General features: G+C 38.9%; 2 protein-coding genes across 2 annotated transcripts; one reads left to right on the top strand and one right to left on the bottom strand.

Annotated features, from left to right (window-relative positions):
- Nucleotides 1–5,026: 5,026 nt before the first annotated feature.
- Nucleotides 5,027–7,950, top strand: LOC129732214 (zinc finger protein 236-like). The gene is made up of 5 exons (XM_055692862.1): nucleotides 5,027–5,661; nucleotides 5,714–5,833; nucleotides 5,892–6,352; nucleotides 6,406–7,442; nucleotides 7,502–7,950. Exons 1-5 carry the CDS (start codon nucleotides 5,233–5,235, stop codon nucleotides 7,813–7,815), a joined length of 2,361 nt encoding a protein of 786 aa, XP_055548837.1. The 5' UTR covers nucleotides 5,027–5,232; the 3' UTR covers nucleotides 7,816–7,950.
- On the bottom strand, nucleotides 7,876–10,206 carry LOC129732215 (RNA polymerase I-specific transcription initiation factor RRN3). The gene is made up of 3 exons (XM_055692863.1): nucleotides 9,402–10,206; nucleotides 8,723–9,340; nucleotides 7,876–8,659 (listed from the first exon to the last, which is right to left on the bottom strand). Exons 1-3 carry the CDS (start codon nucleotides 9,938–9,940, stop codon nucleotides 7,999–8,001), a joined length of 1,818 nt encoding a protein of 605 aa, XP_055548838.1. The 5' UTR covers nucleotides 9,941–10,206; the 3' UTR covers nucleotides 7,876–7,998.
- Nucleotides 10,207–27,120: the final 16,914 nt, after the last annotated feature.

Below are 27,120 nucleotides of genomic sequence, written 5' to 3'. Positions count from 1 at the left end.
ACGATCATCGATGAAACCTGTTTGGGCTGATAGACATCTTCGTGAATTGAAGCGTTATAGACGAGCTGCTCAGCGAAATTATAAAAAAAAATCGTACGTTCCTTGCAAAGAACAAGTTCAAACTTGCTAGTAACTTCTGTACGGTCTGTTTCGACTGAAGTTGCTGCGTCTGTTCACATCGATGCTGCATTAAGTGAAAATTCGCAGGACAGCTTTGATTGTGGAGTATTCCAAGTCAGAGAAAAGCACGTTTTGAGCGCAATACGATAGCTTGAACATTGTCCAGGACCAAAAGGGATCCCGTCATCAATGATGAAATATTGTTTGAACGGACTGGTGGTGCCTTTTGTCAAGCTGTTTAATCTCTCCCTGCAACAAGAATTGCTTCCTGCACGATGGAAAAAATCAATGCACATGCCGATTCATGAAAAGAGGGACAAATGTGACACAGCCAACTATGGAGTAGTGCTTGGAATATCCGGATATCCGACAAATATCCAAAATCCAGATCAACCGGATATCCAGATATTATTCGACAGGATATCCGAATTTTCGAATAGTCGTATATCTGGATATCCGGATTTTGTACCCGAACATAGTTAAAAGAGAATAATGTAAATAATTACTTACGAGGGGATAGGGGATTGTGAAAACACCCATTTTTCGTGTTACGTTTTATTTTTTTCTGGGCTTCAAATGACAGAAAAAAAATTGCAGATATCCGGATAGTAAATATCTAGATATCCGGGTATCCGACTATTCGATTATCCGTATCCGAATATCCGGATATCCGGAAAAAAAATTCTGTCTTTTAAAGGCCATTTAAATAAAATGTAACGCGAAAAATGGCTTTTTCAAATCGAGTTGCGTTATATCGAAGCACAAAAAAAATTTTTTTTCATTGAAGCGAAATTGTTGATGGTTACTCAAAGGTGCGTAAAAACTTATTTCCTAACATCTAGTATATAAACATTTCTCATGCCTCTTTAAGACAATTTTCGTCGACAAACATAATCAGTCACAGAAAAGTGAAAAAAGGTCAATTTTACTTATTGGTTTCAAAACTTACTAAACACATATTTTCGGAACATTAAACACCCCACAAAGAAGAAATAAGAACTAGTACTGCACCCACGATCGATTCTCAAACCTAGCTCTCTCACTAACCTTACCAATTAGACGAGAGCCGTTGTGGCTCGTGTTGTATCAAGAAGTTGTTGCCACGCTGCACACTGTTTCCAAAGCTGCAAAAATGTGATCGAAATTTTTTTGACCCAGAATCATTGATGTTAGAGCCGTAACGTCTTCAGCAAATTTGTTCCATTAATTATTTTCCATGTTATGGAAGTTTCAATTCCATGATTAATCCATTCAACAGTGAGGAACGAATTTTACTTTTTTCATTTTGGAATATAAAAATCCACTTTGTTCAGCAGAGTTCAAGTTTTAAAGCAAGCAAGTTTTAAAAGAACAACTTTGTGGAAGACTTCATACTTCTATCTAGCGTATCGAACGTCTTCGTCAGTGGTTTTCTTCGGCAGTTTTTATGCAGCAATCTTATGCAAAAGGGGGCCGAAGAAAACTACTGACGAAGACGTTCGATACCCTATCTATTTAAATTTACCTTTGTGAAGTTTTTTCTAGATTATTACTAAGAATTTTTTTTTGCTATTTAACTTTTTATAGGGATTTAATACAATTTTTAAATGCTCTACAAAATTGTTTGCTACAATGATACAAACAATATCTTCGAAGAAAGTTTATTTTTATCTCACATATATTTTTGGTTGATGACGATTTTTACAGGTATAATGCGCTAATTTACACTAATTACTCTTAACTCAAAAAAAATGATTTGGAAGTTGTAGTGTCTTCAGTAAAGTTGTTCTATTAATTATTCTTCATTTTGTAGAAGTTAGAATTTTGTGGTTAATCTACCTAAATGTGAGAAATGAGTTTTATTTTTTTCATTTTTGCATATAAAAATTCGCTGAATCAAGTTCTACCACATTTTGTAAGAAACAACTTTGTCGAAGACACTATATTTTATCTGCTAATTTAAATGAACTATTGTGAAGTTTTCTTTAGAACGCCCCTCAAAATCATTTTAATATAACTTTTTATAGAAATTTTCTAAAATTTTTCAATGTTTTACAATGTTGTTAACTATAATAAAACACACAAGTTCGCCGAAGAAAGTTTATTTTTATCTCTTAAGTTTATTTAGTTATTTAAGATGTTTACTAAAATAATGCACTTATTTATTTACAAATATCTACACAGCACAACAAAAGACAAATGTCTAGATCTGGATTAAATGATGTTTGACTTGTACTTGAATATAGTAATGGTTTAGTCTGCAGATATTTGCAGATTTTAGAGATATCTGTTTAAAAATTAGTGCATTGTTTCTATAAAAATCGTCAATAACCAATGAAATATGGGAGATAAAAATAAACTTTCTTCGATGGAATTGTTTGTTTTGTGAACGCAAACAACATTGTAGAACATTGAAAAACAAAAACCTTACAAAAGCCCATTTAAAAAGGCAGATAGAAGTATGGTACCATTGACAAAGTTGTTTCTTATACAATGTACAACAACTTGCAAGAATGAAAAATTAAAATTCTCTTGTCACAGTTAGGTGGATTAATCACAAAATTGCAACTTCTATAAAATGGAGAATAATTAATGAATCAACTTTTCTGAAGGCACTATAGCTCTGAAATCTATTTTTTTGGGTCAAAATATATTTGATCACGTTTCTGCAGCTTTAGAAACAGTGTGCGCTGTTCGGTTTTGGGCTGTGTTTTGTCAGTTCTCCAGACATCTGATCACCCGCAAGTCTCTTTCGATCTGGTCGAGCCATCGTGCACACTGCGCCTCTCGAGTTCTGGTGCCGGCAGAGTTGCTGAAGAGAAGTGATTTCACAGGGTTGCCGTCCGGCATTCTTACGACGTGACCGGCCCACCGCAACCTGTTGACTTTTGCCAGGTGTGCAATGGGGTGCTCTCCAAGCAGCGCGTGCAACTCATGGTTCATGCACTGTCGCTATTATCCGTCGCCCGTCTGTACTCCACCGTAGATAGTCCGCAAGACCTTCCGTTCGAAAACTTCAAGAGCGTTAGGGCTCTCCGCCAGAAGCGTCGTTATATCCATATCGTAGAGGAATACCGGTCAGGTACATAGGTACAACTTTTTGCTTCGTCGCACTAGACTCGATCGAAGTGGTCATGTCCGAGCCAATATCCGCATTGCAATTGGTGCGTACGTTTGTATGTCTGAGAAGAACGTCGATGAGAACATGATCATGGTGAATACGTCGATGAGAACATGGTCAATTTGGTTGGTTGTACGTTGGTCAGCTGATCTTCAGGTGATTTTGTTGATGTCCTTTTGGGGAAAGAACTGCCAGTCTGCGGGAAGCTGCAAAGTTGACGCATCGCTGGCCGTTGTCGTTCGTCACGGTGTGCAGGCAGTGCGGGCCGATCACCGGCCGATATATGTCTTCTCTACCGATTTCAGCGTTCATGTTCCCGATGACGATCTTGATGTCTCTACAACTATCGTAGATTTTCTCCAGCGTGCGTATTGGGTCGCAGGGCAATGCACATTGAGGATAGTGTATAACTGTAGAGTTGTGTTCTATTCTCAACAAACACAACCTGTCGGTGATCGCCTGCCACTTGATCGCACGACTCTGCATCCTGCCCAGCACTAAAAAGCCAGTACCCAGCTCATTGGATGTGACGCCGCTCTAGTAGTACTGTTCCTTGCGGCCACAAATCCGCGATGTTGAAGTTGCGGGGTTTTAATGATCCAGCAGAACCGGTCGGAACCCGGGGCGTTTAGCGATCTACTGTTACATGTACCAAGCTTATAATCGTCTACCTTATTTCGTCGGCTAGGTCATTGTCGGCTGTTCTGGTTCGTTTGCAATTCTTGATTGTTCATAGTATGTTTATTTTAGCATGCTGCTCTACTGGGGCTACGATACCTTGTCTCGTGACGGGGCTGCCGTCTTGGGTTTAGCTGGTAGGACACCGCATTCCACAGTTTATCCATCCGCCTCGAATCAGTCGTTGTTTGAGCCGTCCCTATTGTGGGGAACAGACGCTCAGACAAGCTGCTCTACAAGGAGAACAACTACTCCTTCCCTGTTAGCATACGACAAAGTTTCCACTGGTTCATCGATCTTCCCTTGGCTGCTCGTGTTCCAGCTGGAGCCACATGCCTTGGACCACACTGGGGTCTATTTTATGCCAACTAGTACGGGTGTACTGCTGGTACGCACTGCCCACCCGTTTACCAAATCTAGCTCTCCTCAATATCGAAACAGTGATGCTGAAAGAGGTTGGCGTTGACGCTGTGGTTAAGATATTCAATACATTTTCGGAGATTCAATCCCGATTGAAGTAATTTTTTATACTATTACAACACTATTTTATGCGTTATCATATAAGAGCATTTTAATTCTTTTTTCTCTTTTTTTAAAAAAATTTATGTGCACTAGTCCCCGCTAGAAATTTTGCTTAGTTGCGCCCATGAAAGAAAGGTTAGTTAACTTTTATAAAAATGTTGAAAATATCAAAACATTTTTCGGTTTCGTAATGTCATGTTCATTTTTCGATGTTTTCAAGAAAAAAATATAACTCTTCAAATTACATCTTTCATAAAAACTTCGACCATTAAGAAATGCTCTATTAAAAAACTGATTACAATTCTTTTCATTTAGAAACGCTTTAAAAAGCTTTCAATACATGGTAAGTAACTTAACAGCGAACCATGCGGCAGTAGTTTGAACCATCTCCCTAGCGAAGCTTAGCTTACTCGTACAGCAGTGGCAGGAACAAGAACCAGCCACTCGAAGGATGCGATAAACGAAGCTTTACCTCTAGCGTTAACAGGGGCTGAATCAGTTGGATAAAAAGAAATGCTCTCTAGTCAGTGCTGAAACAAATGGTTTGTGTTTTCGATGCACATCTTGTGAAGTGGTTTTCTAGCTGAAACTAGTATATTTTACCACATAGGGCCAAAGAAGTAAACAGTTCCTGTGTTTTGATTTGCAGGATTCACTTACATCTAACAAAATATTAAAAAATTCATTTCTAGTTGCTTTGTAGGAACGTTCCTAATTATTGTGTTATCACTTTAAACTTTACGGTGAAGTTTCAGCAATTGCAAAATCAGTAACGAAGTATGAGCTGAATTTAGTAAAAACAAAACTCATCAATGAATCAACTCACGAGAACTGAAACTCTTTCCCCGGTCGAAGAAGAGATGGGGGAAAATTCCGCAACCATTCACAGATGCAACCTATGCGCAGCATCCTTTCACACCAGGGCCCTCCTGGCACGTCACACTATTCAATTACACAAGGCAACTAAAAAATTCCGCTGCACGCAGTGTAGTGCGTCATTCAACTCGCAGAAGAACGTTAGTCTGCATCGTGCAATCCACGGCCCAAAGCCGTTCAAATGTCCCAAATGCATGATCATTTTCCGGCGCTACGCTACCTTAGTAGGCCACATCGAACGGCACTACGTTCCGGAGGATCACGTGTGTGTGGTGTGCAATCGAGAGTTTCCAACGGTTGATGATTTGAAGGCTCATGTGTATGAAGGTCATGAAACCGATAAAATTCAAATGCTGCCAAGAAAGGTGAATTAGGTCATTTTTCTATTGTATTGGTTTTGTCATGAAATACTTTCAGAAAGCGAAAACTGCCGGTGCGAAGACCTACCAGTGCACATTTTGCGAGAATAAAGTATTTACCAAACTAAGTTTGCTTGAAAGGCATTTTCTTATACATACAAAGCAGAAACCTTTTGTTGTAAGTATTATAATTATTCTTAAAAACAAATCCTGGTAATGCATATTCATACCCCTAGTGTAACATTTGTGGCAAATCCTTCAATCAAAAGAGCAGTCTCAAAACTCATTCACTTACTCACGATGATATTCGAGATTTCGTTTGCCTGCTCTGTGGTTTGAAGTTTTCGCAGAAAACAAACCTTAGAGTACATACCCTTAGGGTTCACCCGAAGAAAAATGTTCCACTCTCGGACCGACTGCCATGTCCATACTGTCCATGCATTTTCAAAAAATTGGGCAGTTTGAATGCACACAAGACGAAAATTCACGCTGCCATACTATCGAACCCGGTTCGATTGAACGAGGACTCAACAAATAATCAAGAAAGTTTAAAACAAGAGGCACCGATTATGCAACCACAATCACCACCTGGAATAATTTACAAATGCGAAACTTGCGAAATCAATTTTCACGATATGGCACAGCTGGAAAAGCACTTGAATCGACACTCGAGAAACACGAACATCACTAATGAGAGGTTAGTAGTTAAAAAAATGTGGCATCATCCAACTTTTTTGAAATTTACTTTAGGACTCAACTTCAAACGCCGGAGATTATCCGACCCATAGTAGCCAACCGGAGTCAGTCACATATGCAAGGTGTAAATGAACAGCGTCGTTTTAGTTGTGATATTTGCTCGGCTGCCTTCAAAAAGTCCAGCCACCTTAAACAGCATGTCAAGTCTCATTACGGTATCAAAGGCAATCGGTGTGAAATTTGCGACAAAACTTTCACTACCAGTCACACACTGAAAGTGCATCGGAACAGTCACTGCCAAAACTCCCAATTGCATTACAAGTGCGAGCAATGTCCAACCCGGTTTAGTCTGCTGTCCAGTCTTCGTCGGCACACGAAACTGCACGACAATCCTGACCGCAGTTTCAGCTGCCCGTTCTGCAAACGTGCCTTCAAATGGTACCAAAACTGCAAAACTCACATCAGAAAGGTTCATCCTGAGGAGGCCAAAAATCTCAGCGAACGGTTAAGCCCACTTGCAACTCATGGGGGACAGACTGAAGCGATACAATTTGAAGAACTGGCAGCTGGTGAAACTATGATCGACCTGAGGAATTTACCAGAAAATGTCGGCATTGTCGACATTAGCAACCTCGGGAATTGTATTGTACGAATAGATGATCAATTGTACGAAATACCGTTTCAAATAGAAGCCAACGACGTGGGGGAAGGCTTCCTGCCAATCAGTTTTCATGAATCCTCAGCTAGAGAACATTCCGAACAACAAGAATCTAGATTAGATTCATCCGTGCCAACCGATAATATTGTTCTGGAAGCATCAGACGAAACCGTTTTTCAATACATTTATGAGTCTGCCGACGAAATTCCACAAGATATTGTCAACCAACAGCGTCGAGCAGTTTCGGATCCCGACAGATCTAAATCCGTCGGTGCCCCAACTAGATCAAAGCAACGAAAAATAACCAGCAAAAATGAACAGGATCTTTTCGGTGAAACCATTGAAGCGGGAAAGAAATGCTACCATTGCAAGGCTTGCGAGAAACCATTCAAAAAGCCGGCGGATCTACGACGGCATATTCGGACACACACGGGTATGTGTATGTTTAAATTTGATTCAATAAACGCTTCATTTCACCTTTTCCATTCGTAGGCGAACGTCCCTTCCACTGTTATCTTTGCTCGAAGAGTTTCACCCTGAAGGCGATTCTCCACGTGCATATGAAAACTCACGATCTCAAACGGGAAGCTATCATTTGTCCTGAACCGGGCTGTGGCAGAAAATTTTCCAGCAAAACCAGCCTAGATTTACATCATCGCATTCATACAGGGGACCGCCCATTCCGGTGTACGGTTTGCACGCTCACCTTTCGCACCTCTGGCCATATGCAGGCGCATATGACGTCCCATTCGCGGCTGACTGCGCGGCAGGAGCAGGACAATGCGGAACTCCGTTACGAACGCTAGTTTTCATCACTTACTGCTCGAAACTATCTGTGATAAAGTGAAAAGTAATTTTCATTATAGTTTATGAATTGGTAGAATCTAGTTTATTGCATAAATATTTTGATGCGGCCACTATTAAACATAAAAGACATCTAACGGATGAGTACCTATACTGTGAATATCCTAATCATTCGCTTTTTGAATTTAACTATGAAAACCAGGTGATACTCCGTAGGAGTAAGTGAAATGCATTTCGCCCAGTTCGGAAGCTGCACCACAATCATTTCTAGGACGCTTGCTTTCCTGCAGGAAATCATCGACATCTTCGGCCATGGACTCGTACCGCTTGCGACTACGCCCCTCCGGCGACTGAATCGCATGAGTCTCCTCGGCATCACTGGCTTGGTATTGTAGATAAATTGGATCAATACGTTTGCTCGACTTTTTCAGCATGTACGGGTCGAACGGAAAGAACGTATCCAAACATTCCTCCGGTGTTTGCGAATCATTTTTGTAAACCGTTGCCAATTTGCGTCGAGCGTTCCGTTCTAGAATCGTATGGCAGTATGCTAACTGGTGCGCTCTTGTGACACCCGCGAATGCCGTAGCCACTGCCGGTAAACACACTCTGAGTGGATTTAGGTGACAAGTAACGATTGACGAAAGCTGCAGTGACTGCAGGAAGGTAAGGTTTTTAGAGCTGACGGTTAGTTGCCTACTGCGGAATGCTATCACATAAAAGATGGCTTGGCAGACCGAATAGAAAACCATATGGGCTTTAAGGGCGGAGCTTAGCATAGAATCGATTTGCTGGATGTAATGGTGAACCCAGTTGGAGAATTCGTGGAGGGTGGATTTAAGTAAACTGCAGAAAAAAAAATACAATTATAATAAAAAGTACGGAATATTGGGTTATTCAATTGCCTACCTTAAAGAAACAAATTTGGCACGAGCCAGCATGCTAGCAATATACCCAACCGATGCCTGTCGCATCGGGGTGGATACGTTAGGATTGCACACGTGCTTCCACAAGTACGTTATAAAGTACTCAACATAGGACTGCTTGAAACTGCAAACATAGAATATCAGAAACTGCACGTGGTGTGTGTTGTGCGTAGGCAAGATGTGGTTATCGAATAGCCTTAGTAGTATTCTGAACATCTGATCCGCTTCACTATTGTTATCCGAAGAAGCGCGCTGTTCAATAAAACCCATCATTCTTTCCATGCAACAATCTAATGTTTCAGCTAGAGGAAGTTTCATAACCATTTCCTCTTCTGCATCTTGCCCAGCAACTAAATCTTCTTCCATAGAAAAAACCTGCTCATCATCCTCTGGAAACTCAGCTTCTTCGATTTCGTTCCTGGGAGCATTCACGTCTATCACCAGGAAGCGATTGAAAATAATTTCCAACAATTCTTCGACAAACATAGGCGAGTAATCAGTCATGAACAGCATGTTATGCAAGTACCCACACACCACGTGAGTGGGTTTTTTAAAGTAGGGATATTGTTTCCTCAGGTGAACTAGAATAACATCGAATATCCTGCAATACAAAAAAAAAAATCATCAATAAACGCCGTTACTCGAACGTATTCAAAGCTTACATTGGTATCACATTTTTCAGTCTCACGATCAAATCATGAATCGGTTCAAAGAATCGCACCGTTACCTCCGTTGGACTGCCATATTCCAACCCGCTGCGGTCCTCATCTTTCGGAATAAAACCCTGCACCAGTTTGGACACCACTAAAGATGTGTAATTACTGTGTGCCACTAGCAGCTCTATCACAAATTCCTTATAGATCTCACGAGCCAATTCATTGCGGGTTAACCAATTAACCGACACTAACGCTTCCACCAACATGCCAAAATTTGCATTCAACAGATGGACACATCGCTTCGATTCGACGAAAATCTGCTGAAACTTGCCGTCGTCAAACTGCTCCTCCTTGACGGTCGCCAGCAGTTGTTCGAATCGCTGCAATCGATTGGTATCCAATGCATCCTGAAGTACCGCTTCGACTGATAGATCCTCGAAGCGAACTTTGTTCTGCGACGCGCTTGTATTCAGTTTTGATCCATCCCCATTTGGGTAGGGCTTCAGAATGGACGACAATCTACGTTTTGCACCAGAGACGGACATTGCTTCATACTACCAGATGCGGTGGCTGCAAATCTGCTCAAGGTTAGTATTTAAGAGGAAGCAGAAGTAAATGCGCAGCACCAAAAGCACGAATTATAACGATATTTGCAAGTTTCAAGAGTTTTCCAATATCAAAAACTATCTATAGTACAGTTCGTGTTGTTAAATAACGAAAACTGCTTAATTTGTTACAATATTTTACGAAATTATACGGCAAATGTGCTCAACCAGGTAAGCTGGTGCACGTTTTTCCACGTTTTGTCGTTTTGACGTTTACCGAAGCAAATATGAATGGAGCGAATGGAGGGAATGAAAGTATAATAAAAACACATGAATGAGTATCGCACCACTACCATCGAAGCACCAAATACGGGATTCCGAGCTGCCAAAAATGTTATTGATTGAAAATAGACAAAATCAAAGTAATTTCAAATAAGGTATCATAACTTGAGTAATCTGCATGTGTTTTGTATCAGAGTGACCCAAAAACACGAAATAAACTGTCCAATCAGGCTTCAAACGAACAAACTAAACAACCGAGCTAAGAACACCTTGCGTACAAAACAAGAGTTGTGATTGTTTTTGACATCCATTTTGTTAAGAGGGTACCCTACTCTGAGAGGTCGAAAAATAATGAATTTTCGTGATTTTTCTTAGATGCTTAGAGTAAAGTGAAGTGTCCGGGTATTTTGGCTATTGATTAAGGTACAGTCGCCGTTCGATAACTGCAAGACTTTTAACTGCAACGCTTTTTAACTGCAAGAACTTTGCAGTTATCGGAACGCAATCCGTCGAATCTGATGTCAAAGTCATATTTGACATTGAAGTGACAGATCTCGCGGGAGGATTCTAAATGCATTCGAAAATGAAAATTGTTGAATCTCTAGAAACACTCCAAAAGGACTCTTTCATTTATCTCAATTTTTTTTCGATCTCGTTTACTTGTTGTCTCTTTATTCTAGATGGGAGATTATAGATCTCCACTATTAATCAATGAAGCAAAATCACCATGTCATGTGGTTCACTTTTCGTAATTATTATAAAAGAAAAACAAATATCACTTAAGTTGTGCATTGTTTGGCTAGTTTTCACTATAAACACTATATATATATATATATATATATATATATATATATATATATATATATATATATATATATATATATATATATATATATATATATATATATATATATATATATATATATATATATATATATATATATATATATATATATATATATATATATATATATATATATATATATATATATATATATATATATATATATACCTGCGGAGTGAAAGGTAGTATCCCTAGCATCGCTGGTTTTCTACTGGGAGGGAGAAACGAATACTACACTCAAAACAGAGAACACGCACATGCTTCGTTTTCTGATAGCGTGTAACTATCTTCTTCCTGTAACACATGCATGACTCAAACGAAGTTTTTAGAAACATCAGGAATACTGAATGTGCAAATTTTACAGACTAATTTTTCGAGTCTGCGTTTTTTTGTTTTTTTTTTTCAATTTGCCATTGTATAAAAGTTTCTTCAGAGTTTTGAGCTCGACCGTGATGAAGCGTGTTCGAAGTAGCCAAAGCCTTAAATCCAAAGAAGCGCAAGTTTAAAAATCGCAGTACGCTAGCATGATTGTTACTTAAAGATTATGAAATTTATTATTTTACGTCACAACAAACCAAAATATTTTGTAAAACGGCAATGAATACAAAAACTGTTTGCGATGCATATATTTTCGAGCAACGCGATACCGTTCTGTTATAACAATACTCATTGCAAAAAAAATGCTTTTTTCCTGGGTTCGAATTGACAGTCAATGACAGCTCATTCTGGTTCATTTTGACACTCACACAGCTTCGTATCCGTTTCTCCCTCCCAGGTTTTCTATATTGTTGTTATTTGTTTGACCAACACATTTTTCATTATTATGCATTTAGTTGAAAATTGGAGTTGTCGACTAGCGACATTCGATTTTACTCTTATACCGTACATTATACTTAACGTCGGAAGTAGTGTGCTGTATAGCGCATCTGATTTGCTATACAGCGCATTACTTCCAACGTTAAGTATAATGTACGGTTTGAGAGAAAAATCGAATGTCGCTAGTCGAAAAATTCGACTTTCTACTAGGGCGACAATATGTCCATTTTGGCTCGCTCGCTTGACAGTTGTTTTAGCTCGCTGCGATTCAGTCCTCAGGTATATATATATATAGTGTCTATAGTTTTCACTACTCAGCGAGGCAGTGCATAGTAGATCGCAAACAATATTTTGTGACCTATCTTTAAATAGACCATTTTGCGAACTGACATGTGTCACGAATCCTGCTGATGTTGTTGTTACTTGCGTTATGTCTGTGGTTCCGAGCTTTCTGTCAAAATTTTATTCATGAATTGAGTTCAGAAACGTCTCGTAAAATGGTCTATTGTAGTGATGAACTATATCTTCGCCTACGCGGAAATATGAATATCAAATTGATTATTCGGAAAGCTTGCCTATTCTAGTTTTATACTATTTTCGCCACTATTCCATTAAACAAATACATTCCGACCTCATTGAAAACAAAAATGGTAGTGACGGACCCACCTCCAAATTTTGGCATGTGTCAAGTGTAGCAGTTATCGAACGGCATTCGGTTGCAGTTATCGAACGACGACTGTTTATTCAAAGATGTATTTTGCATCTCGTGACTCACGAGTCGTGAGTGCAAATTTAGTGAGTATTACGGTGTTTGTAGCGTTTTTCTCGAAACCATGTTTTTTCAACTGGTTGTAAGTTTTTCTCAGCATCTACTGAGCCGATTTGGCTGAAATTGTTTTTCAGCGTATAAAAATGGATTATTTCACTTGTTACATAGTCATTTTCAAAAATTCCAAGAATTGGCAAAATGGCGGCCTTCTTTCAAGATAATTTTTTTTCAAGGAAAATTGAAAAAACGGCTAGGTGGCAAGTTAAGCCCTATTTAGAGCTCCAAGTGAAGTGAAAATCTCATACAAAATGTTCATTTTTTCACGCTCGTGAAAAATGCAACCTGCAAATATTTCTCTTCCCTTGGAACTGTAAACAAATTCGATCCATCGAAATCGAAGGATGTGGATCTCATCTTTTTCATGGGGTTTACGCATAAAAACGCATGCAAACGGTAGTGAAAAAAGCAGCAGCAAGCGAAAACTTGCAGTTGCAGCCAATTTTCATTTCGCTCGGAGTGTAAACTTGTGAATCTCGCTTCGCTTAAACTGTAAACTGCAGGCTGGTGAAATACCTGCATGTTCCACAAACGGGTTTTCACGACAGATTTCGCAAGCGAAAATTTACGCTTTTTCACTTGTCAAATTCTTCACTCCGCTTGGAACTGTAAACTATGCTTTAGACAATACATTTTTACATGCTAGAAAAAAAATCAGCCAAGTCGGTTTAGTAGATACTGAGAAAAACTTTCTCACCAGTTGAAAAACCAATACTCACTATGTTTACACCCACAACACGCAAAATAAATCTTCAAATATACCTCAATCAATAACTAAAATAGCCGAACACTTAACCTTACCTTAAGGGTTCGGAAAACAAATCACTAAAAATAATCATTTTTCAACTTTCCAGAGTAGGGCCCCCCTTAACCACATTCAATAATACTTGTCAGAGCTGAGAAAATTCACTATCATGATATTCACAATCACGATTTTCAACGATTGATAATCATACCACCCATGCCGTTTATATTCATGATACCAAACAATCGATGAACACCGACCAGATAAACTTTAACACTCGTGTTGATATTTTGATCGTCAATAATGAAAATCATTTCAAAACAGTGAAAATCAAAATTACCTCATTCCACAAATTATAATGTACTGTGCGGTAGAGATGGTCGGGTTTGCCTTTTTTTCAAACCCGTACCCGGAATATTTTTCTCGGTTGAAACCCGAACCCGAAATTATTTTTTTTCCAATCAAACCCGAACCCGACCCGAACCCAAAAAATTTTATTTTTGGGAAACCCGAACCCGAAGCTGTGAAACCCGATCCCGACCCGAACCCGAGATTTTTTTTCGAGGCCGATTTTTTAAAACAATTTGAGGCTGTTCTGAAGCTTTGAGTCTCGAATGGTATAAAGATGTTAGTGATTTTTACAGTTGCATGACATCATTATCTTATAAAAATGCTTATTTGATATAATCGGGTTTCAAGTTTTCAAACCCAAACCCGACATTTTCAGTTGCGAACCCGACCGAACCCGAATTTTGTTTTCCACCAAACCCGAACCCGACCATCTCTACCGTGCGGTGTGCAGCGTCTAAACAGACTTTCACTACTTGGATTGATAATCACCGAAACTTCTCTGAATATCATTTACGAGGCCTTTGATATTCATTCCACTGCTCTGTCATTGAATATGCTAAACGAAATTCATGCATCATCGCGGGGAGCATTGGTTACTGAGTTGCATCGGAAAATAAATGTGCTGACACTGAGAACTATTCAATTGGGTTGTTTAGCTATTTACGGATTTCCGATTTTTATATATCATCTGAATGAGTGTAATTTTCTGAGCAAAACGTGATTTTTAAAAATTTCATATCTTTATCCTTCGATTTTTAAATGAAGAATAAAAATTTGCTCTAAATCACTACAATGACAATTGGTATATGGGCGAACTGTCATTGTAGTGATTTCGAGCAGTTTTCGAGCAGTTTTAAATCGTGATTTAAAAAGCGAAAGACAACGATAGCAAATTTTTTTTTAATCACGTTTTACTAAGAAAATGCAGATCTTTCAGATGATATAAAAAACTGCTATAGCTAAATAACCCAATTCATCTACTCGTGAATAATCATCGATAATCTAAGGCACTGATACTTGTAACACGAACTAAATATGGCGACCAGATGCTATGTTATACTGTCGAAAGTTACTTTTTATAATATTTATTTGGAATATCCTTCGCAGCCATTTTGATAACCTTCTACAGGGTGTCACCGTGAAAGTGATACACTTCATTTATGCCATAAAATTAAAACAGATGAATATTTCTTCTCTGGTTTTTTTTTATTATCATGGTAAAGAGTAAAGTTACAGTTGAATCAGTTTAATTCACATCGGCCCGCAAGCGCTTCTTAACATTATCCGTATGAACGATTTCGATCGGCATTTCATCCCAGATTTTCAACAAACGGTTCTTTAAAGTGTCCAAAGTCATGTGTTTTGATTCACCTAGCTGAAGTTCAATTGATTCAAATCGGGAGAGTATGCAGACCATTCAGAGATAATGATAAAACACGGTAAATTTTCGTTGCACCACTTTTAGATAACCAATGCTTCATGCGCTGGCGCTGAATCTTGTCAAATGCAGAAACATTTTTCTCCAATTTATTCCTTTATACAAGGCAACAAATGGTCCTCGATGACTTGTTGTAGATAGTATTTTTGATTATTTTTCACATGCCTGTCCATGAATAGCAGTGTCAATTTTCCTCTGCTGGTTACTGCTACCAAACTATCACAGCTGAAGCATTCTGGAATTGTTTCACTGCTCTTTATCGGTTGGAATATCACGAGGACATGCTCCATACACCTTCCAGTCTTCAACTTAAACAATTTTTCATGTGCAAAAAGTTTGTTGAAAGCTCCGTATCTAAAGTCATTTCATTTGTTTTATGCATATTGTTATGACTCTTTCTCATTCCTTTTCTATTTCCATTTTCCTGCCCAACGAGCAGTGGGCCTCCCGATGCGAGCACATTCGAATGTATGAATCACTTCTACGGCGACACCCTGTGGAAAAGAGTGATTCTTAAAGAAGATTTAGTCATAGAACTGTCAAAAAAGGACCCATTCAAATATTACATAACGCGGAATTTGGCAATTTTCAATACCCACCCACCCCCATGTAACGCAATTCTAATAATTATTTGAATGATCCCTAAGTTTGATATCTTTGATTTCGATTAACCCTGATATGCAAAACGACACACAAAATGTTCTGGGAGGCATCAAATACCTAGAACGATGCAAGATTTGCGTAATAATCAAAGTATATTTTACATTGCAGTAATTCTGTTAGACGATTTTGGTGAGCGGTGAGTGGCTTTGGCTGCAAAAAAAAATGACATTCATAATGTATACCTACAAATCTATGGATTTGTAATTAAACATAATTTTGCGCAGTATCAATTTACTTCGGTTGTGCAAAAACTTCCCGTCAACTTGCCATTCAATTTCAAACGTCTACAAGTACCCATGTGCATCATATACTTGAATGGAGGTTGTCGAACTACTAGTTCAATAGATATTCGCAATGAACCAAAAATAGTTCAATAAAATTTCCAATGGAATAGTTTCGATTCAATGAAAACTTCCATTGAACTAGTAGTTAAACAACTTCTATCATATGGCAAAACTGAGAAACATACGGTGGTGTTCAATCCACATTTTTTTTTTTTTGAGCCTGAAGTTGCTAAAGATTTGCTACTACCGAACTTTTCTTTATCCGCATCTCCATACTACTTTCTGAAATCCGCATTGACAGTATATTTGTTAAAAAGATAACGGACCATCTATAAACAAAAATACTTTCAAAAAAATATGAAAAACCCCAACATATCACACAAATTAATGGCAACATGCGACCTGGTACGAGGTTGAGTATAACATACAAATTGTATCTTATCCCTTCAAAAGACAGTTTTTGGGTAGTTATCATAAAATGAAACTTTGTCTTCATCTCAAAAAATGTCCCTCACACATTATTTTCTAAACACTATAATAGAAGACTTTTTAACCCAATAAAAGAATTGCGGAGGGATTGCAAAACTTTAAATGTCAATCTATGTATCGATTCTTACAAAACAAGAGGGTGTTATTGTGCCCCGCAAAATCAAAACCCAATTGCTTGCCAGCGATAGGTTCACCGTTTATCGTTCGTTTATCGTTAAATGTTCAATTTTTTATAGTTGAAAGCTGATTTCTCAACAATTCTCATTCTAAACAAATAAGAATTCCTAATACCTACTACACCTCAAAGAAAGCAGGATTCGCATCAAAACAGTCACGATTATCGCGTTCAGCCTCGTTACCATTACAGCCATCTGTTTGTGAAGTCCAGTTTCAACCGGACGCTTCTCAAGTGGAAAATAAAGCATTTTGACACCGATTTGTTATTCAAACACTCTTCCTTACTAATGCCAACACCGCCAACTAAACCGGTTCAATCTTGGAAAGTACCTTTTCTTATTATTACTGTATAGTGATCATTTCATCATAGAGATACACGCGTCTGCACAGACCCAGACAGGCTGGCACGAGAAAACAACTGATTATTTATAGGCCATCCGAATCGACACCAAGGCTTAGCCACGAGCCCTTTAACTGATAAAGTAACGGCTTCGCGCCACTTGTAATAGTTTGTCGGAAGTGAATGTGGCGCCGAGTCGACAGCTGATCGTCAAATCACCGCGAAGCAGGGCACAGTTTGACCAGCGATCTGGTTCTATCCGAACCGAGCGGCCGTTATCACCCGATGTTCAGTTGCATCATCTAATTATATTGTTTACAATGACCAATAGTTTTCATAGAATTGATTCGAAGAAGTTCGACTAGCTAGCCAGTACCGGATTGTTTGCAGCTCACTGACCTGGAAATTTCCATTCGAATATAGCAAGTGTGCTCACGTGCCAAAAATGATCTTCTCAGCGCGAAGAATAAGACGGCTACCGGAGTGGAATAAACAGCTTTTGTTGATCAATTATGTGTCGTCTACATGAGTTGTTTACTATAATAGTACTGTTATTATCAACTTAATCTAACCAGTTTGTTGGTTTGGATAGTGAGTTACGAATACGAAGTTGAATCAAACCTTACATAAAAACGCACTGGCGCTTAAAGCAGAATTGTCTTATGCGTTTTGACGCACCAGAATCAGACTACTTCGGCAGCGGTTTTCTTAGAAATGTTTCCTACAGCAATCTTAAACGATTGATTTTTTTTTCAAATTATCCATTTTGAAATGAGCGTGGAAAATGCATTCCGCAGAAATTCTCTCTGTTCGCAACTAAAGAGTCATTTTTTAAGAGCCTTATTTTGAAAAGTTTAAAGGAATCGATAAATTGGTTCTTGTCATTTGCTTTTTACCGATTATTCCATGCAAATGTTCATCAAGGTTACGTTTCAAATAGTTTATACGGAAGGTTTAATTTTACACCACTTTATCCAGCATTTTGGTTTGAATCCCACCAATAACACATGTTATATTGTCTTATACCCGAACAGGAGAGCATAGAAAAATCATAACTCATCATTAACATATTTAGCTATAAGACTTATCTTGTTATTCGAAGGATATTCACGTTCCAAATATTCATAAATATCATAAAGTTTTGATATCATATCTTGCTATGCCTTCAATAAGATATTTGAGTTGATTTTAAAATATCTGATTGAAAGTAAGTTTTTAAGTGAAAATTGTTCGTTATTGATTATTTATAATATATTCAGTTATGCATTCAGTGTTCAATAAATTGAAAATATCTGAGTCGGTCATTTTCGTGATTTTTTATAAAAATTATTGGTTTCTTATTGAAATATCAAACTCTGTTATTATTATTGTCTTGGAGGATCAATATTTTGGTATTATTTTTTGTTATTTCACCAACTATGTAAACCATATTAAGATCAAAATGAGGTGTATTTTCAATATCTGGTTGTGATATTATAATGATATTTTCTCCTGCTCGGGTATAGCTTCAATAGTGTTGGGCTTGCGATTTCACGTAGCTCCATAAAAAATAGTTCAGTGCCGTTAAATCGCGTAATCTTGGTGGCCTAATTGCAGGGTCAAAACAAGAGATTAATTGCTCACCAAATTCATTCTTCACAATTTGCATTGTTTTGCGTACTGCATTTCATGATTTTGTCGCCCGCTTGGGGTCAGACGCTGTTGTACGCCATTCCTAACATGTAGATAGAGCTATCGAAGACCCCCCTTCCCAGTCAGCATACGACCAAAGTTTCCACTCAATGGATCATTGATCGATAGCAATCAACGCAGACGGTAACGTTTCGTCCAAGATCGTCTCTAGAGAAAAACGGCCCAATGATGCCACCAGCATCACACGCAAAAGTTGGACTGTGCTTAACCACATCAATATTGCGTCTTTCTAGAGCATCTGTTGTACTGTTTCGGAACCAGTACAACGATTGTGTGCTGTTCATAACGCATTTGGTGCTTTAGCGAATATTCGATGTATTGGACGGCTCAAAACCAAAACACTTTTGAAGAATTAACCGGTGCTAGTATTGCCATGATGATTCGTACAGGTATTGGTAATATTTTTCAGAATGCTGCTATCGTTAAAGCAGTGCAAGCAGTAACCAATACTGATGATTTTGGTACTGACTGGGTTAATGCAAATATGAACTGATCGATTCACTATCATGAATCCGGTCATTCAAAAACATCATCGAATCAATAACATATCATAGACATTGGATTTGTTTAAAACATTTTGCATTTAACGAGCGACTCTGGTTTTACTCATATGCGTTCGGTTCCATGTTACTGGCACCAGCGTCAGTGAATTCTGTTGCAGCAAGGCTCGCTATTGGCTGTTTCGGTTGCTGACGATGATTAGGAATACACGAGCTTTTGATACGCACTGAATCTCGAAAGTAACCAGCGGTTTTTTGAGCGCCCCAAACTGATCGTTCGTCCCAAACCAAAGTCTACCGAAACACCACGATTTTTTGTATATTATACATATTCCGATTTTGATCTCTGTCAATGTATTCATTACGCAACTGTTGCGTTATCCTTTGGATACATTTGTTGTGCAAAGCCAGAGCATTTAGTTTGCATTTTGACAAATCGGATGATGTAAGCTTGAACTTTTGCGTGCATAATGTGTCCAACACAGTGAATTCAGTGCACAATTTAATAGTGAAGCCTCTAATCGGATTTCACTCTACCATGACAACCATAATCGATCACGATTTTTTTTGAATAAATTTCTACGTTGTTCATTTGTCAATCCTTCCATGATGAAACGGCATAGTATACTGAACAGTTTTGACTTTAACAGATGACGCTTGGACGCCATCACATACAAGTGCTGCCAACTTAAAGGTGAAGTTCGTAAAAATCATCCTTTATTCTGTTTAAATTCATTCAATGTCACATTTTCAACTTGGAATATTCTTTCTACTCCTTTAGTATAGCTTTTTTAGTATATCATGAACTTTTAACTACTGTTATCTAAATGAACACTTAAAAACTAATGACAAGAACTATATCTGCACATAAAAGTTTGTAACACGATCACGAAAAACATGAAAGTCGAACAAATAATAATATCTATTGAATAGAGCGCACATAGTTCGAATAGGCTCGTTTTGTGAGTAGTCCGTCCTATGTTGTTGGAGCCTCAAAAAGCTTCGTTGACGCAGTGGACGTGGCAGCACGTTCACATTTTATTGAGAATCCAGGGCGCGTTAATCGCTCCTAGCAGGATCTTTCCGACGAAAACCGCTTTTTGCACATTGCTGCCCGGAAGAGTTTTGCGTTCATAAGTATCTCGAACAGCTTTGAACCAGCACATAGTGAGGTAACTCCACGATAGTTGGATTCGTCGCTTTTATTACCTTTTTTTAGAACTGAAAACATAATCGACTTCTTCCAACATTCTGGAAATAGTGCTTGTGATAAGGACAGGTTAAATATGGCTTTCAATGGCGCACACCTATCAACGGCGCATTTTATCAAAACTGTCGAAGGAATTCCATCCGATCCAGGCGTTTTCGAAGACTTCAATTTTTTTAACAGCTGCTAGGATGTCTGTGTTATTGAAATCACGGCAGTACATGGAAACCATACCAGTAGGGACATTGGCAAGCGCGCTCTCAATTTGTTGATTGCTGCATACTGCATCGTCAAATATACTAGCAAAACGTTTCGCAAACAGATTACATATTGCTTGAGTGGAGCTCGCGGTTTCGCAGCCCAAAAACATGCTTGAATGCAGACCATGTTCCTTCCGCTTTTCATTAACGCAAGCCCAAAACCGTTTTGGCTGAGTTTTTAACGTTTTTTGCATTCGCATTACGTACCGTCCGTACACACCAAAATCTGAAAAGAATTTTCAGCAAAATAAAATACTGAAAAAAATCAGTAAAAAATATTCTTGCTGATTATCAGCATTCAGAATTCTGTTTACCGAAAATCAGCAAATTGCTGGTAATTGCTGAATTTCTGGCAACTCCATCCTTCAAACTGTCAGAACAATCGCCATTTTGTGCGTAAAAAGTTAACAAAACTATAGAGAAATAAAAATGAGCTTATAAGCGTATGTAGCATGGATGTGAAATTTGAAAAAGCATTGCATGCGCTTAAATAGAATAATTGTGATATAAAAAAATGTTTGATAAGTTAATTTTCAGTCTTTTCTAGGAATTTGGGAATATCGGCAATATACTGTAATGCAATTTCTGCTACCAATTAGTGGAAGGTTGTGTCGATGGGCTACAAAGACATTTGAAAGTTCATACTGATAATTCAGATTCAAAATCAGATAACTTTAAAATAAATATTCGCAATGTAAAACATTTGTTTTAATAAAATAACAAAAAACAAAAGAACGTTCTGTGTGTTTTCTAACTTTTGCTGAGATACATCAGCAAAATCATGTCAAATGCTCAAATGCTGAACAGGCAGCAATTTATTTAAACAACTGATTTTCAGCAAAATGGTGCCAAAAATTTGACGTTTCGGTTTGCTGATCGTTTCAGTGAGAAAGTTTGCTGATATCATAGCTGATTTTTCAGCATGTAGAATATCAGCAAAATTTTGCTGGTTTCCAGCAATAAAAATTTAGTGTGTAAAGAGCTCTGTTGTAAAATTTATATTTGGTGTTCGCTTCAATGAATATCTGCTTGGTGGCGGAATTTCGGTTGTTTGAGTAGAGCCTCAAAGTTATAGAGCGCTGTTGTTTCAAATAACGGAGACGTCTATTAGTCCACGGAGGTGACATTTTTGGGCGACGAACTGGTACGAATCTTGGAAAAAGCTGCGTGAGCGTTGCGTTAAAGAATTGAACCGCCTCGTTTACGTCGGAAGCATTGTAAACTGGTGACCAATCGACAGACAAAAGAGCTTCTCTAAGGCCTTCAAAGTTTATGCGGGCGAAATCAAGGAGTTGATCGTCAGGGGGTTCACTGAAGCGTATGGGAGCCGTACAATGCAGGAGTGTCAGGATTGGAGGATGCAGAACATCAACGGGAATAAGCGCTTCAGGAGGATCTGAAAGGTGACACATCAGTACAGCCTCTTCATCCACAAATATTAGGTCTAGTGTTCGGTTCAAATTATTGGTCCTTAAGTTGAGTTGTTTCATATGGATCAGCGACATATTATCCATAAAAATGTTACTAACGGAGGCTGATTCACTGAGCACAATTTGGGCGTACCCACCAGTAGCGGCCCGCCAGCACAAATCCGAAAGATTGAAGTCACCGAATATCATGTAAGTGTCGCACACATTTAAAGATTCTGCCACGGAAGAAATCGAACTGTTGAGTCTCTCTATGACAAAGCGGTTTCTAGATAAGTCCGGGGGAACGTAAACCACGCCTAAGCAAACCACTCGTTCAATGCAGTCAACCTTAACCCGAAGATGCTCTAGGCTGTCGTCGATACGAACCGTGCAGAGAGTGGAATTAGGTGAGTTCTTAACAGCTATGAGAACGCCTCCTCCACGCGTTCTACCAGTCACTTCGGGAATGCGATCCTTCCTATATACAAAGTAACTCTGGTTGAACAACTGCATAGGAATTGATATCGTCTTTCAACCAGGTCTCCGTCAAAATGATGACGTCGTACTCACAGTCAGAAACAGCAATAAAAAAGTCGTCGATTTTCGTTCGTAGACCTCTAACATTCTGGTAGTATATCCTGATAGGTGTCACGCGTTCGGTCGGAGCTACTTTGAGCGTGCCATGGAGTATATCTGAATCGAGCGAAGTTCTACAAGTAGTCTGTACCATATAGCATGGGGCGGAGTCGGATTGGCTTTGAAGACTGCAGCGTGTCGCAACCTGTTTGCAGGAAAAATCGTCACACAGAGATAAACTCTTAATATTAATATACTTACCCATGCAAGCACGATGGAAGACCTCCTCTCTAACATCAGCCTCAGGACCGAGACGACTGTGATGAACGCTGGCTGCAGGAGGCAGGACTGAGTTGAGTATTAGTTGAGATTTCCCATATCATAAGCTATTTACTGCCTGTGCGTTTTCATCAGCGAAAGGTAAAATTCTGATCGCTTTGAGGCTCCACTTCCGGAAGTCCGATTGATCTCAAATTTTGCATGGGCCCTTATTTCGAGGAGACGAAATTTTTGAGTCCTACCGCTATACAAAATTTGAAGCTAAATTTTTGCCTTACATTCCATTAGCGCCCTACGGAGTATGTTCATAGACCAAGAGTGAAAGAGATTATTGTTACCAGATTGATACCGGGTTTGTTCATATAAGATTATGACTAAAGCGATAATATATATAAAATTATAATTAGAATAAGACAGGTGAATAAAACACAGTCATAAACAAACAGATTTCTGACACAAGGCCATAGATTTAAATCTGGAAAATCGACTAAAATTTTTATCCTACTTTTCTTTGGAGGAAATATTTTCCTGGATCCTAGGATTAAAAGAAAATTTCTTTCTTAAGGCAGTCTAGAATGATGCTTCAAAATATGATATTTTTTTAAAAAAAATTTTCGAGGTGAACAACAGAGCAATAATCTTCTGCATTATTTTGAAGGTGAAGTTGGGTATGAGAAAATAGTACGAGGGTGGTATCAAAGACACGACCGAATCACGTAAGACTACGGTATTTTTCTATATTTTTTAATCTAACAGTGCATTTTTATTTGCTGAGACATTAGAGCGTATTGAACAATAATTAATATAAATAAAATATATGAACTAATTTGTTTGTAGCTTAGGTGGAGGGGAAATTTGCAACCAAACCCCTGAGGTGACCAACCTCAGGGAGTGTGGAGTTGGTTTGAATCAGTGACCGGATAGTACTCCCCGGAACCACCGCTAGGTATTGCTTCAGGGAGCGGCTTTTGTGCTATGTGCACCCTCTTGATTCTTAAGGTCTCTTTGCTAACTTAGCTAACTAGCCTGGAGACTGGCCGTTAGCTAACACTGGATTGTCGGTGGTCAACCTGTCGCCTGTTTTGCAGCTCTAAAACTATTTGAGAGGCGACTGCACTAACCACCCTCCAAATGCTCGGGTCTTTACACATCCTCTGAACTACGTTGTCCGGAGTGGTATCTGGCCCGCTCACTACCATCATGTCACTCCGCGCCTGCGCAAAACGAGGGCACACAAAGAAGACATGCTCAGCAGTCTCTTTCGCATCAACGCACTCGGGACAGTTGGGGGAACCCGCATGCCCGAATCTGTGTAGATACTGCCTAAAGCAACCATGGCCTGACAGAATCTGTGTCAGATGGAAGTTCATTTCTCCATGGCGCCTCCCGACCCATCCGGATACATCCGGAATAAGTCGATGCGTCCATCTACCCTTCGCGGAATTGGACCACTCCTGCTGCCATCTGATCATCGAGAATGATCTTCTGGTACCTCGTATGCCCCTTGTGTCACGTTGATCAAAGCATTCTACGTCCTCCTTAATGGCTATGCTGATAGGCATCATGCCGGACAGGACGCAGATTGCGTCGTATGACACAGTTCGATGCGCGCTCGCAACCCTCAGGCACATGAGCCTGTAGGTACTTTCCAACTTACTCCGATGTTTACTAGTACCTAGTGCTTTGGACCACACTGGCCCGCCGTATCTCAGTATGGACGAAGTCACGCTAGCTAGAAGCTTCCGCTTACTGCCGTACACGGCTGAACTATTGGACATCATGCGAGATAATGCTGCAATAGCCATTGAAGCCCTTTTACAGGCATATTCGACATGGCTCCCGAAGGCGAGCTTGTCATCGATCATCACCCCCAGCAGCTTCAGGGTGCGCTTAGAGGCATGGTGCAATTCCCGACACTGATCAACGCCTGTTGCTTCGACTTGCGGTTATTGACAACTGAAATCTCCGTCTTATGATGCGCCAGCTCCAGTTTTTTGGAGCGCGTCCAGTCCTCGACGACGCTTATAGAGTGCGAAGCCGTCGGCTCAACCTCCTTGATCGACTCGCCGTAGACCTCAAGTGTGATGTCGTCCGCAAAACCAACGATCACAGCCCCTTGGGGGAGCTTTAGTTTCAGCACTTCATCGTACATGATATTCCACAGTACCGGGCCCAGGATGGAACCTTGTGGAACCCCTGCGGTAATTGGGACACAGTTTTGACCCTCGTCTGTGCTGTAAACTAGCACACGATTCTGGAAATAATTTTCCAGAATCCTGTACAACGGCTAGCTCCTAGCGTCCGTATGTCACTGGTACGGTTTTGCGATGTAAATGATGGGGTGAAATGCTTGAATGGTACCTTATATATCAAGGTTTTGTCAGTTATTTGGGAAGAGGGAGAAGTTAGGAAGAATAAGAAATGGTAAGAAAAGTAAAAAAGCATCGGAAAGAGAAAGTGACCTCGAGTAAAACAACAACAACAAATCGTTTACAAAGTCAGATCGGTTGTATCCGTTAGTGTCAGCTGTGCTTGGGAAGAGAGGTAATGATTGGCTGCTCAGTAGGGTTATAATTATATGAATCGATGTTATTTACCAATTTTTCAATAGTATGTCAAACATTAGTTTGTTTTTGTTACATAAATTCAACCGTGAAAAAATTTCTGATCGATTGATGCCGAAACCTCGATAACCTGATTATAAATGACTAAAATATAAGCGCTCAAAACCTGACCACTTTTCCCTGGTTTTCCCTGGTTGAATTACTAGATTTTCAAATTCAGGTACCTAACTTCCAGATAGACGTAGTCCTACGTCAAAAGAAATTCGACTAAAAATAAAACAAAATGGCTGATTTATTAACAATCTTACAAAACGGTTCGTCGCTGACAATTCAAACGGCATGTACGATTTGGATCTTTTTTTTCCACCTTCTAAACAAAAGAAAAATCTGTTTGTCAAAATCTGTTCAAAAATTGTAAAAAAAAAATTTCGCTATTATTTTTACTACAAAAACGTCAAAAAATGAGAAACAAATATTCCTGTTGTTAACTGTGGTGGAACAGTTACGTATTGTCATTATCTATAATGATAATGATTGTGATGTTGTATAAATAGTAGGGTGGGGAAAAATGATCAATTTTCCAGAACCAAGTTTTTTGATTCCTTTTGGGGTCCCAAACAACCCCAAACTTACCTGAAAACGATTGGTTTTGTCTCAGCTTGGCGCATTGCATTTCAAATTTGTATGAAAATTTATATGGGAAAACCTACTTTTTTGCATTTACCTTTCTAGAGAGCTCAATAATGCTCTAATAATGCACTACATTATGTTAAAGTATAGTATTTTAGATGCCTAACAACTTTGCAAAAGATACTGAAGAGTTAGAATGTCCCTAAGAAGAGCTATAGTTGTTCAAAGTTGAGTATGTCGATTTGAATGCAGAAAATCTTGTTTTCTGCCAACATTACCAATGCACCGGTGTCAGTAGGATTCCCATCAGAAGTAACCTGTCGTAACGAGTTTATACACTCAGCTGGACCAAGCAAACAAATTAAGGTTAATATTCTAGGCGTAAATAGAATCTACAACGTGTTTCAGAGGTTACTTTTGATGGAAATCTGACTGACGCCGGTACATTGGCAGTGTTGGCAGAAAAAATGATTTGCAACATAAATTTCGACATACTCAACCTTGAACATCTCTAGTATTTTTTTGGCAAACCTACCATTAGAAGTCATGAAACCTTTGATTTGAGCCATTTTGAGCTTTTTAGAATGGAAAATGCGAGAAAGTTGGTTTTTCCATACAAATTTCCATATAAATTTAAAATGCAATGCGCCAAGCGGAGACAAAACCAATCGACTTCCAATAAATTCAGGATTGTTTGGGGCCCCAAATAGAACAAAAAATAGCTATTTTGGTTTGTTTTTTTTTCGAACAATTGTTTTTCTCATTTTCAAATATATCTTTATGAAAATGTAAAAGATTATTTCGCTGT

This window comes from Wyeomyia smithii, chromosome 3 (genome assembly GCF_029784165.1).
Source record: "Wyeomyia smithii strain HCP4-BCI-WySm-NY-G18 chromosome 3, ASM2978416v1, whole genome shotgun sequence".
NCBI classification, from domain to species: Eukaryota; Metazoa; Arthropoda; class Insecta; order Diptera; family Culicidae; genus Wyeomyia; species Wyeomyia smithii.
This window is presented reverse-complemented; position numbering and strand designations above follow the sequence as displayed.